The 13450-nt window shown below is 44.3% G+C and overlaps 2 protein-coding genes across 2 annotated transcripts in view; both read left to right on the top strand.

Annotated features, from left to right (window-relative positions):
- The window catches only part of pik3c2b (phosphatidylinositol-4-phosphate 3-kinase, catalytic subunit type 2 beta), a 40555-nt gene extending 33315 nt beyond the window's left edge, over positions 1-7240 (top strand). Inside the window, 8 exon segments of the mRNA XM_042089483.1 lie at positions 148-257; positions 608-809; positions 951-1075; positions 1225-1342; positions 2659-2746; positions 3400-3506; positions 3665-3793; positions 4806-7240. Of these exon segments, the coding sequence (XP_041945417.1) occupies positions 148-257; positions 608-809; positions 951-1075; positions 1225-1342; positions 2659-2746; positions 3400-3506; positions 3665-3793; positions 4806-4997 (1071 nt within the window). The 3' untranslated portion in view covers positions 4998-7240.
- Positions 7241-8039: 799 nt separating this feature from the next.
- On the top strand, positions 8040-13059 carry LOC121707940 (dentin sialophosphoprotein). The gene is made up of 2 exons (XM_042090952.1): positions 8040-11064; positions 11738-13059. The coding sequence occupies exons 1-2, from the start codon at positions 9112-9114 to the stop codon at positions 11924-11926; spliced, it is 2142 nt and encodes a 713-aa protein (XP_041946886.1). The 5' UTR covers positions 8040-9111; the 3' UTR covers positions 11927-13059.
- The last annotated feature ends 391 nt before the right edge of the window (positions 13060-13450 follow it).

The raw sequence follows: 13450 nt of genomic DNA, 5'->3' as shown, positions 1-13450 counted from the left end.
CAGGGGCTTATCAGTTGTGATACTTTTCATGAATTGGCCCCCATTGCAAACTAATTGAATAGCCTTGCTCTGTACTGTATGGAAACATGGGGTGAGTATAGCCTTCAGCAATCTAATCTCCTGGAGGTGTTCTTCTTGCCACGGTAGATGTTGTCCTGTGGGATCCCAGAGCTGTCTGATCTGGAGGACCTGAAGTACGTCTGCGATGCCCTTCGGCCACACGAGTCGGAGGCTGATGCCACCATGTACTTTACCAGGTACGCCTCTGCCCGCCTCAGTCATATTGGGCTCCCACAGCAGGCTGAGGTGTCTTAGTAAAGGGAACTACTGGTGACTCATTCATTCATTCAGGTTGAACTAGCATATGGGTACATTTAAGTGTAAAGTTAAACATACATTTATTTAAAAAATGTTTAGGCATGAAGATTTGGCAACTCACTTAGAGGTTGAAAACATAAGCGTTCCCACCCGTTTGCAAAGATTATTCTTTTAAAATAATCAACAATGTGTACCAACTATTGTAATGATTTATATTACCTTCAATACGTCTCTACAAATTCATGTAAGTTAGTTACAGACAATTCATAAACTGTGTCCCTCTACACAGGTTAATTGAGTCCAGTCTGGGCAGTGTTGCCACCAAGCTGAACTTCTTCATCCACAACCTGGCCCAGATGAAGTTCGCCTCCTCAGAGGAGCGGCCCGTCCTGTCCTTCGCCCCACGTGTCTACACAATCAAGAGCGACGGCTCCATCCGGAGCCTATTCGTCTGTCAGCACATGAAAACCTACAGCCCCAATAAAGGCTATGTAAGCGCTCCATCCTCATTCCTCTCCAGAGAAAACGGCCTTCTCTAGTGTGTGACACTTCTTAAGTTCTTAAGAAAGTGCAGTGATGCAGTATTGGATTTTGTGCGTGACCGTGGTGTGTTTGTGGTGTCTGGCCCACAGACGTACGTGGTGAAGGTGGAGAGAGATGGCCAACAGGGGGCGACGCTGGTGCAGAGGAGCTTTGAGGAGTTCCACGAGCTTCACACCAAACTTCGCCTCATCTTCCCCTCCTCCAAGTTGCCCAGGTAGTTAATTAACATTGTTTTCCCAGACCATCTATGTTTAGCTATTCAGCAGTTCACTTGCAGCATTTTTGATTCACTGTTTGTAATCATTTCTGATGACTGTTTCATGAACATGGATGGATGTTCCCTTTCTTTGGTTCCTACCTCAGCTTCCCCAGCCGCTTTGTGATTGGTCGATCTCGTGGTGAGGCCATGGCTGACCGAAGGAAAGACGAGCTGAACGGCTACGTGTGGCACCTGATCCACGCCACTCCAGAGGTTGCACAGGTAGGCATCAGCAGCTACAGTCTCTAAAGTGTTTCCTTATCATATACGTGCGTGTGCATGTGTGTGTCCATGTGCGTGTGTGTATGTGCGTGTTGTGTAGTGGTAGATTCTGATTCTGGTTTCCCTGAATGCACCGTTTTTGTTCTGTAATTTGTTTGCGTGACGTCAGCGTTTTGCATGCTGTAGCTCTACAGTCGAGTATTGACATTGGAAATGAAACAGAAACACGTTAGTGTGGGTGCAGATGGCCTTGGGAAAAATACACAGTTCCTCATTCTCTTGCTTATATTCACATGCAGGGCTAAATTATTGACAAAACATATATCAATAGATACAGTTTACAGTAACACACTAATCATTCAAAGCCAAACACACAGCCAAAGACCATGTTTACGACTACATAAGACTGCAATAAACCTCTGAACGTGATCTGGCATGTGTAATGGCTGTGCTTTGGCACGAAGCTGCTTTACACAACCTATAACTGATAGCAGAGGGAGTGTCTGCGTGGGTGGACCACGATATCCACCCCCGGTTTCAGTTTGAGTCGGCTTTTGGAATCTGGCCAGTGTTTCTGGGAAAAGACGGGTTGATCATAGACAGAGTTCAGGGGCATATCAGGGCTTGGGCATGCTGTACTTATGGGTGGAAATGTAGTCAGTCTGTGCAAACATTGACTCCCAATTGCACTGAACCAATAATAATCTTTATACAGCACAGGTTAATTATGGAATAACACCATAGCAGCTGGTAATTGGCAGATGATGGTTCGTTTTTTTTTTTTTTTGTTGTTGAAAAGAAGTTTTTAGTTTTCAGAAGTTTAGCAAAGGGAGAATGTTACCATGAATTAGTATGCTGGTTTGCTGGTTGCAAATGAGGGGGAAAATCCAATTGAAACTCCTGGTTTCAGACATTCTTTGTCATCCCCTAGTGTTTAAGATGGGAACTACATGATCTGCCTTTTTCATTGATGTCTCAGTTTATTATCTGTTTGTGAATCTGTTGACTCTTAGCTATACATGATGCCTTCAAACAATATATTAGACTTTAATTCTTCTAATGACCACATTGGTGGTGGTTGGTGAGGTTCCCTCTTCACTGTGAAGCGATTTGAGTGTTGAGAAAAGTGCTATATAAATATAAATGTAACATGCTGTTGTTGTATGACTTGAGGAAAGTAGTGGGAAAGTACTTAACAGTCCTTCCACACTTTCGCTACACTTACAAGCACACATAGTCTGTTGTCAGAACTTGCACATTTTCTTGTCACTATCATATCATGTGATGCATGTTGTCATCTCTCTTCATTTCTGCAGTGTGACCTGGTCTACACGTTCTTTCATCCCCTACCCCGAGATGAGCGGCCAGGAACTGTGGTGAACACACTCCACACAAAACCTGGAGGTATGAAGACTGTGTGTGTGTGTGTGTGTGTGTGTGTGTGTGTCTGTGTGCGTGCATGTGTGCATGTGTACAGTATGTACACACGTACCTAATGAAGAGTTGTAGTGGAGCTCTTGGGTACAAAGGGCAGCCGTTTCCACCTGGCACGGTGTTCGTAGGAATAGCTAGTGGGTGGAGAGCAGAGTCCACAATGTAATGCCATTCACCTTGGTCATCCTTTTGGCCTTATCCGAACAGCTTCCAACCTATGGCCAGCCAGACACTTATCTTCCTCTGGAAATGTCACATGCCTATGAGTGGTCTATGATTAAGCCCTTTATATAGCAGTCACATAGGAGTTAATCATAGTTCCATGTTAGGACTATTTAAAGTGAGGCCTGGTTAATGAGTGATGCTCTAACAGGGCTGCTTAGCTGCTGATGCGGATAATTGTGTCCTGTGGGACTGTGAACACATGTTCCATTTGTACTCCCTCAGATTCCGTTAAGTAATGTTCATCTTGATCTGAAATCACACACACACACACACACACACACACACACACACACACACACACACACACACACACACACACACACTTTTAAGTATATGGTCACACTCCTTATAGGGAAAAAAACATAGGTTTACATAGACCCATCCTCTTCTTTTTCCAGACTTCTCATGGAGTCCTGTCCCTGGCAAAGTTGCAGGGGAAGTGAAACTCTCACTTTCCTTCAAGAGTGATAAACTCTTTATCATGGTGATGCACATCCGTAGCCTGGTAAGTGTCACTGACGCAACGATTGGTAAAGATGATGATATTTACAGCAGAAGTCAGTAACCGATTAATACTGAATCCTTATACCGACGAGATGAAACATGTATGAAGATCACAAAAGACCTTATCTTGGTTCCCTCCCTCCCGCCTTTTCTCCACAGCAACCACTGCAGGATGGCACGGACCCTGACCCCTATGTCAAACTCTACCTCCTTCCCGATCCCCAGAAAACCAGCAAGAGGAAGACCAAGGTTGCCCGGCGCACATGCAACCCCACGTATAATGAGATGGTACGGAGAACCATGGTGTGCCTGTACCTCTATGGTTTATCAGACATCTTTTCATTTGATTGTGTTCTATTAGAAATCAAAATCGTCAAATTGCAGACATCATAACCTGACTGCCAGTGACTTTAATCTGACATGTTTCGCCATGATGGGTTTTATTTTAAGATAACAACAACTGACACAGGTACTTACCTTTCAAGCAATAGCTTACCAAGTTCTTCTAGAGTCTTTATTTATATACCGCGTTTTCATTGCCCAAAGCGCTCCAACACAAACAGCATAAACGGATCTGCGAAGTCGCCAGCATACCCGTTAGGTAATGAGTGTGGTAGGCTACATAAAACACACATGACGCACACAGAGACATAACAAATATCAACAATTTATAAAGTCAATGGTGACTTGAGCAGCAATGCATATAATCTTGAAAAGTCCAACCGCAGGTTACACTGGGCTGTAGCTTGATGCTCTTGAACAGCCCAAACGGTCCTAACTTAATACTTAATATTAAGTCCATTAGCAATGGGCACTTTGGCAGTGAAAATACACAGTGCTCTTGAACCGGCCAGGTCTTCATAATAGTAATGCATTTCAGCAGTCAGACATAAAGTTCAGTGATCTATAACTCAATGACTGACCCCCCGACCTACACTCATTCACGTGACTTTCGGCTCCCATACATAGTTGCGTGCGGTGCAGTGCTGGAGACGCATCCCGTTCACTTTACATGGGTTTACGCCATCCGTTGCTGAACTGAATTGTGGGTCCGTTGCATCGCGTTGCTCCCGTCGCTCGCGTCGAGAAGTTCAACTTTTGCTGCACCGACGGACAACAACAGATGGCACCAGCCAATCAAATTACGGTTATACCATTTGTCATTTGCATAGCTACCGTCGGGAACACCCACTGGCATGCGTTGACGGAACACAACTGCGTGTGGGAGCAGTTTGACTCATTGAGACTGTGCTTGATGCGCCTAACCCTGCTAGATTATTGATTCTCCCTCCCTCCACAGTTGGTGTATGACGGGATCCCGCGGGGAGACCTGAAGCAGAGGGTGATCCACCTGCGTGTGCTGAGTGAGGGGGCCTTCTGGGAGAGCACGCTCCTGGGGGAGGCCTTCATCCCGCTCAAGAGCCTGGAGCCTGGCCAGCACTTGGTCGACTGGTACCAGCTGGGCACCGAGGGCTCCGAAACCAGCCGCTGAGCCCTAAGAGTGTGTGTGTGAGTGTGTGTGTGTGTGTGTGTGTGTGTGGGAGGGGGGGGGGTGGGGACTGTGACCTGGTAACGTGGAGCGTGATATTAAAAAGGGGATCATGGAGTGTGTGAAGTTTGCTCATGAGTTATTGGTGAGCTGATGAAGAAGCCCATGGCTCAGAGGTGGATAATTTTCCCTCCTAGGGGGGGCATCGTGTTGTGTTGTCTTCAGACTTATAGCGTGGGAGAGACACTGGACCCTCTGATGGGCCAGCCATCACCGGATACTGTATGTGGTGTGACACATTACAGGAGCGGACATGGGGGACATGGGGGGGGCGGGGGGGGTGTTGGGTTAAGACTGGGTGAGACTCCACAGGGGGATCAGACCACTGAAGGCAAAGCTGGGGGGAGCCTTTGCATCTGCGGTTGACACCCAAGAACTGTGAGGAATGCTCAAAGGTGGCTGAAAATAAGAGTCCGCTGTAAAGTCTGCTTATCGCTTAGTGCTTATGAATTTGTGCAGCCCTGCTCTACTATGTTGAGAAATTAAAAGGGAAATTTTAAGTTATGTTATTTTTTTAATAAATCGTTTATGATTTTCTTTTGCTCAGTTGTGTTGAGCTGGGTTGTGTTGTAGCCTATGGTATATATTATAATAATATTATAATCATTTCTCTGTTCTACAGATCATTTAGATCTAAGAGAGAGAGTGGTTGCTTTTGTACTGTAAAATTGGGCACATTTTGTGGCTTCAGTCAACTTGTCTCGTTTGTAATCTGCACCTAACCATAGGCACCATTTTTACCATTGATTGCCATTAGATTGACGGTGGTAGTTACCATTTGTCAACTGTAATTACTATTGCAACATATTGCAATATGGAATTACACTGGGAAAAGACTTTGAAATGTAGAATATTTTGTTAGGATTGCGTGCTCTTATTATAATCAGTAGTAAATCTTATTATTACTACTTTGATTATAGGGGATCGGGTTTGTTATCAAATAGCCACATCACAAGGGTTAAAGGAAAGTCGACCTCAGAAACATTTCCACCTTGCTATTAAATTAGGTGCTTCTAAATTGCTAATACAACAGTGGATTTACTGTGCTCTACGTCAAATTCTTTGCATGCATTGAAACCTGCTATCCAATAGACACTTGGCCACTGGCTTGTACTTGTTAAGCAGTGTCAACTTTTTCCTTATGTGTTGTTTTGATGATCAAAACAGGCATTTGTCTTTATTTATTTGCCAGGAAGCGAGACCACATTTTGATTGGTAATGCCTATGCCTATGGTCTTGACCTTGCTTTCAATTAATACTTCTTCATAATTGGGATTTAGAGCAGAGATTGTAGACAATATCTTGCTGTGTATGTTTGTTTGCTTTTCTGTCTGTGTCTGTGTGCTTGCTGTGTGAGTCTTGCTTTGGCGTTAGGGTTAGGCCAAACCTCTGACTTCAACTACTCTTCTGAAAATTGTCATGGCACACATGCTAAGGAAGCCTTATCCCATGATAGCTTATGTACAGTCACAACTGAAGGAAAGAAAAATGATTAGCATTTGTTTGTTTTGTTTTCAGTTAACATTTGTTTTCAGTTAACAATTCAGAGGCTGACAATGACAGTCTACGGATATCATCAGGCTTTAGTAACATTTCACCTATTCCAGATTTATTAGCAATATAAATTAAAGTATATTCTGGTGTGAGCATCTATGCCTTCACCTACCTCAGCCTTATCTAGTTGCACCCATTTGCTTACTCCATTTCCCTACAACAAACCCAAATAAACCGGTTCCATCAAGCTATTCATACGTGGCCGACACCTTCCTGAGCAGCTACATTACTCCCACAATTGTTCTGCATACAATAAGCATTTTTCTTTCCATCAGGAAGTGTCACTTTGTGGTCAAGTGGTAGGTTTTATGACCTGTTTGCTTGACGAAAGGGTCTATTTGTGTGATCAGACTGCAACAATTATTTTTTTTCCCTTGCTGTGTGTAGCAGCAAGTTCTTTGTAGGCCTGAATATGTGTGTTGTGTTGAGTTGTGGTGGATGAATGAAGAAGACTCTTGGTTGAAAGGGAAGAGGTTGCAGTCCCAACATGTTGAAAAGCCTGCAGGGCATGTGATTGAGCAGAGAAAGGGCACAAGAATGTATTTAAGATTTGGGTGGATTTTTAAGGTGTTATAATTAGTGACGAATAACCATTTCAATGTGATTAAATAAAAGTTCTTCCTAGTAAATCCCTAATTTTAGATTTAAACCAAGACTTTTGCATTTTTAATTTCACCATGTTTTGTAATATTATTTGCACTAAATAATAATAAAAAAAACACTTGAATAAAAAAAAAAAACATAATGTGTTGTGTTCCTTATTGATGGCCTTGCTTTAGTTGTTAGCATCAACAGTTTTCAAAGCCTTTTGGGTTATAATCATAATTGGCTTCATTTCATCTCTCTCCATTCTTCAAAATGGTTATAGGATCTCTGATAGATAGTGTCATAAATATTCCAACATGTAGGCCTACAGATATGTGTGAGTTGCAAGGCAAACTGTTCCCTAATGGCTATGCAACAAACTATTCCTAGGCTATGCACACTTTCCCAAGGACCCCGCTATGGACCGGCCATGGCCCAGAAATGCTGACAGATTTGTAAGACTGTTGACACCCTGGATATAATTTCAGGAAGGGTACACATAGTATGAAGCCAGTTTGAAATATGACCTATGCAACGCTGTGTCAAGCAACCAAGACCTGGGAGCTCTTACTACTACAGATTTTTACAGGCATGTTTTTTTTTTTTTTTAATGATTTCAAATAGCAATGACTTGAAAGACATTGTGCCTGTATAGTCAAATGATGCTAAAGTGAGTAACATTGTTTTCGAAGTGTGAAGCTGAGTTCTTTGAAATGATTTGCAGCGGGCCCATTACATAACAGACTGTGCATACATGTATATTGCAACGTGCCCAACCTTGTACATGTCTGTCGACGGCCCCTAAGCATTCAAGATCGTAGTTTAGAGACGGTCCCTAAATATTTCTGATGAAATCTCTCCCTCGGTCGGCGCCTGAACTGTACAGCTACGGAGTACAAACCCAGAAGAAAGGAAGTCGTGAATGTTGAAAGCTTCTTTCAAAACTCACAGACCTTAATAATACGTTGTAGTGACTTGTAGAATTTTGTGAATTCAAATAACCATAGCCTAGATAATCGGCATACTGCCGCGTTCAACGTTCATTTCGCGTATTGCCAGCTAATCCAACGTCACAGCCTTCGAAAGGTTTTCAAGCTAACGTGGGGGATCTGCTTTATTTTTTAAAATGGCCAATTTTTCAGTGTTTCATCTGGATGTTTGCTGTAAGTCGATGTCCGATTCATCTTTTCTTTCTGAATACATTACTGGAAAGTTCATTACTCGAAAGACCTCTGTAAATCTTCAGCAAAATGCCATCAGTGTGAATCCCGCGGACAATATGGACGTCGATATGCACTGTGGTTTTACATGGAGAGCTAACCTTAACCGGCATGGTGTTCAGCATTAAGAAGATGGATCACAAGAAGAAATAGATTTTTTCGAAGAGATAGGAGATGCATCACAAATCACGAATGGACTATGTTGAGTCGTATTGCTAATTTGTCAGTTGAACTAAATTCATTTAAGTTATCTAGCTGCTACGGAATACCAGTAACGTTAGCTAACGTAACGTTCTACACTTATTAGGTCAGCTAGTCTAGCTAGTCCACGTTAGCTTGTAGGAATAAGTTCGCTAACGTGCCAGCAAGAGCTAGCTTATTTATCATATTAGAAGTACTCCAAGTATCCAAGCTAAGCTATCAATGGGGTGGCTACTTTGGAGAAGTTTCCATAAGATATCGTGATTAAATATCGTTATTAATGTCTCTTGAGGAACAATAGTATTATAGCCTTATGGCTGTTCGTTAACATTAACGTACAGTATATTTGCACGACCTAGCTATCTTCGCTAATGTTAGCTAGCTCAAGAGTTTCCATATGGCACGTTCTAGCGCCTGTTTGATAGTGAAACCACTAATTTAGCTTGAAACAAGACACGTCTTGTCAGGGCGTTAATACATTAAATAAGTTTTTTGGTATGTCAAATATGGATTCAGAGCGACACTACTCAAGGGGGGAAACGACCTCCTCCCTTTCGGGCGGCGGGTTCACGTCAGTCCGACATGAGAGTACCCAGAGGTCGTGGATGAACGTGCTGTCTTTTGTATCGCGGCCAGCCTGGTCACTTCTGCAGAGATACTTGCCAGGTAACTCGTTGTCTGCAGCCAGTCCACACAGTCAGCTGTGGGATACGGAAAGCTTCGATCAGAAAGTAGGGTTTGGACATAAACTAACACCACTGGAAGACACGCGATCAAATCAACAACCACATCTTCTCCACTGCGAACATATAGACAGTGGGGTGCGTCCAACAGTCGAGGTTGGAGCAGTGACTTGGTTGACAGCAGATAGCCTCTCCGAGATAGGTATTCAAAATATTGCTGATAATGGCACATCCCAAGCCACGAGTGGATACCTGTCATCAGCCAGGAACTTTCTTAGTCAGTTTTTCATGTTTAACGTTATCTCAACTCAGGAAGTAAACCGCTCGCAGAGTAGTTTGCTGGACACAAGAGCTGGTTCTGATGGCGCCAACAGCTGTGTGTCAGTGTTATCTTGGAGCAGAGAAACGGCCTTGGTGGCGGGCACGAGTGATGCTAACCATCACAGCGGCGGCCTTTGTCATTTAGCTGAGCGAACCACAATGGCTTCTGTTGCCAAGCCAACCGGCTTATTCGTACATTGCGATGATGGGAGCTCAAAGCACAGCGAAAGCGCTGGACACTGTTGCCACAAAGCAACCTCAGACAATGACAGCCTTCACATGCTCAGGCCAGTTTCGCTACCAAGCCAGCAGCAGTTACGTGACCAGGCAAACGCTGTTAGTCTTCTTGGGGACATTAGTGTTGTCTGTGCCAGCGGTAGTGAGGTGGTTCTTCTGACCCCAGAGCAGGATAATGGCTATTCGAGTTTGGAAGAGGAGCTCTCGAATTCCAGGCTTCCCAGCATGAGAAGAGCTGGAGAGGAGCCGTTAGTGGCCAACTCGGAGGCAAGCGGGGAGGCACAGCAGCACAGCTCCACAGAGCAGCAGCCAGAGTCGGAGAGTGACACTCAGGACCAGCAGCCAGAGGAGGCATGTGAGGAGGAGAAGCAGCGGCAGCTAGAGGAGGATGACCAGGCTGGCACAGACCAGGTAGAGGTGTCTGCAGCACCTGAGGAGCAGAGGCTGTCAGCAGCACCAGAGGAGGTGGCAGAATCATCTCAGGAGACACAGTGTAGGAACAAGGCTATTGCTTACATAATGGGCAGCCCTTGCAGTGATGACAGCTCGTCAGGGGAAGACTCAGACGAGGACAGTGATGGTAGTGAGGATGATGATGATGGTTTCAACAGTGAGTGCTCATCTTGCTTGTCTGACTCTGATAGCAGTGAGGAGGAAGAAGACAAGGACGACGACAATGACGAGCAGTCGGACGCTGAAGAGTTTGATGTGGAGACGGAGCGCCTGTGGAACTCCCTATGCCAAAACCGAGACCCTTACAACCCACGCAACTTCACCGCCAACATCTGCACAACACCCAGGAGCTCTCAGGCTCCTCCGGACTCCTCTCCTGCCCCGCTGCTCTCCACTGCCCCACTGTCCACCTCTCCTCTCTCCACATCCCTGCTCTCCACCTCTCCGTTCTCCGCCTCACCCCTGTCCACATCTCCCCCGTCCGGTCCGGACGGCTCCTGTGGAAGCGGCGAGGAGGGGGACGAGGCAGAGAGCCTGAGGCTGTGGGACTCGTTCAGCTGCTCCTCAGACCCGTACAACCCCTTCAACTTCCGGGCCACCCTCAGCACTCGATCGCCCCCCGCGGGGACCTCAGGGAAGGCCTGCTCGGTGCCACGCTACCAGAGGGAGCAGGCCGAGGAGCGCCAGGACAGTGGCTTTGGGGACGAGACGCCTGCTCCACCCACGAGCACTCTTCCCTGCCATAAGCTTAGAAAGGTAAGCCAGAAACGCAACACTGTTGCACACTTCTGTCACGTTTTTCAGACCCTAGCAGCATCACACACTAAAGGTCATACTACAACACTTAGATTGATGCTGTTTTGACTTTGCCTTTGCTTTTCCCATGGTAAATAGTGAAAGGTGTAGGAATGTGCCACTCATAGTTGTTATTAAGACTTATAGATAATTACATTCAACTTAAAGGATCTGCAGATAATAACAGGGTGGTAACTGTAAGGGTGTGTATGGCCCAGACAGACAGAGTACTGGTCATTTTCTGGTTGTGACTCACTGTGTGTGTATGATGTAAACCTTTGCAAGAGAGGGTCATTCCGTTGACTATGACTAATATAGTTCAGCCCTGTGCTCTCTACAGGCGAGGAAAGAAATAGATGGAGGGCAAGTCACAATATTGACCTTAATATGGCTTCTTTCCTGTGTCCCTAAATAATCCAATCTAAGTCTGATTTAAATGTATACATCAAACAAATGAACCGCAATCCTATAAAGATGTTTTCAAAAGGCAGTGGGTTGTCTCACTCCTATTTAAAGAAACAATAACAATGCAAAGTCTTTAAGCTCTTTGTACATACTAATGTTGGGAAATCAACCGTGTTTGTTGTGTATTGGTGGATTAAGAGCCCGTGTGCCTGTTATGTTGTGTTTCCAGGTACGGTTTTGTGAAGAGGTGGAGGAATTCTACACCAGCGGCGACGAGGACCGGCACGGGCCGTGGGAGGAGTATGCGCGGGACCGCTGTCGCTTCCAGCGCCGCGTGATGGAGGTGGAGGAGAGCATCTCCTTCTGCCTAGTGCCGGCCTTCCGCCTGCGGGTGCTCCACAGGCTGCAGCTCAGCTGAGCATGGCTCTCTCTGGATACTAATGCTCTTATATGTGGACAGACATGGACTGATGTTTTGATGTCATTGTATGAAAACCTTGAAAACGCAGTGGAATAATGAAGGGTGTTTGGGGGTGGCAGTTTGTAAAGGTGTTAAGGGCTGTAGAGTCACAGCTCAGGGTAGCTCCTCACTGTTGGCTCCAGTGCAGATCCCTTTCTTTCCCCATTCATGTTTGCTGGAACCCACCACACCACACCACACCACCACCACGTACTCACCAGCCTTACGACACAGCAGGGTATGAAACTGCTCATTGCAGTGCCATTTTAGTCTGAGGGTTAGTCATATCAATTAAATACTTTGATCAAATGAAGGTAACAAATCAATAAATCATAAAGTCACACAAAAACGTGAAATTCTATATCATCTCCATTAGATTTTTTTTTAAAAAGCACTTAAGCATCAGTGATTTGTGTGAAATGTAAAGGAATTGAGGGAATTTTAAAATGTTCCAAGGCATTCTGTTGTGTTGTCCCTCATTTGTATTGAGTCCCTCACAGGCTAATTGAAAAGCCAAAGAGAAAAGCCCGTCTGGCAGGGTATGAGTGTTAAAGGTTCATTTTAAATTCAGACCACTCAGCAGTATTTACACGTCTGTTCGAGGGAACATGTCTGTATTTAACTGTGTTAAAGAGTTAAGGCTTATGTGTGAGAGAGTAGGGAGCACTGTTGCATGACCCCCACCCCCCTCCCCCTCTCTGCCACAGCAGCATTGGAGTAAGCCAGCAGCGTTTTGAATATCTGTGGAATCCACTGTGATGTAGTGAACCAGTGATGGGGAGTGTTAGGGATGGGTGGGGATGGGCTCATAACTGCAGGTGCATGGGTTTGGAAGGTTATTGGAAAATCTTATCATATGCTTGATGTTAAAAGCATATAGTAACCTGGATTTTTTTTTCTGTCAGAACAACTAATATAATTAAAACAATTGTTTTATTTTTGTAAAAAAAGTACAAAGTACATATATTTATGTAAATATACATACATATATATCCACATATAGGAGTATTGTACTGCATTTGTGTGGGGTTTTGTGACTAATAAGATTGGTCCTTGATTGATTTGATTTAACAAATAAATTATGAATGGAATATCTCTGGACTCTCATTTAGGTAGTAGTCAGTAGTTTAGGTGTGCTGAAAGGCTTGTCTGTTTTCAGGGCAGAATGTGCATTGTTCATACATAGCAAATAATCATTTTTAATAGTAATTTACTATGACCATGTTACTTAATAATTTTCTTTCTTTATATTTGAATGAATTAACTTGTGGTAATATGTTCCTTGCATAGGTAAAAAAAATGAGTTGGTTGCAGGTAGCAGTTCAGGGAAACGTACATAACATAACCCCTTGTGTTGTTTATTCGACAACAAGGAACTAAAATGGAGAATATCACGTAATTGCTTCTAGGGTATTTCTTGCTGACCATTGACCCTTTCAGAACTCCGGTACTTCCTGACCTATTCCAGGGAAATTAATCAGA

Source organism: Alosa sapidissima, chromosome 4 (assembly GCF_018492685.1).
Source record: "Alosa sapidissima isolate fAloSap1 chromosome 4, fAloSap1.pri, whole genome shotgun sequence".
Lineage (NCBI taxonomy): Eukaryota > Metazoa > Chordata > Actinopteri > Clupeiformes > Clupeidae > Alosa > Alosa sapidissima.
This window is presented reverse-complemented; position numbering and strand designations above follow the sequence as displayed.

Coding starts and splice junctions, on each gene's coding strand:
- LOC121707940 (XM_042090952.1), top strand. CDS start 9,112: ATGTCAAATATGGATTCAGAGCGACACTACTCAAGGGGGGAAACGACC. Junction 11,065..11,737: donor CCTGCCATAAGCTTAGAAAG/GTAAGCCAGAAA, acceptor TTGTGTTTCCAG/GTACGGTTTTGTGAAGAGGT.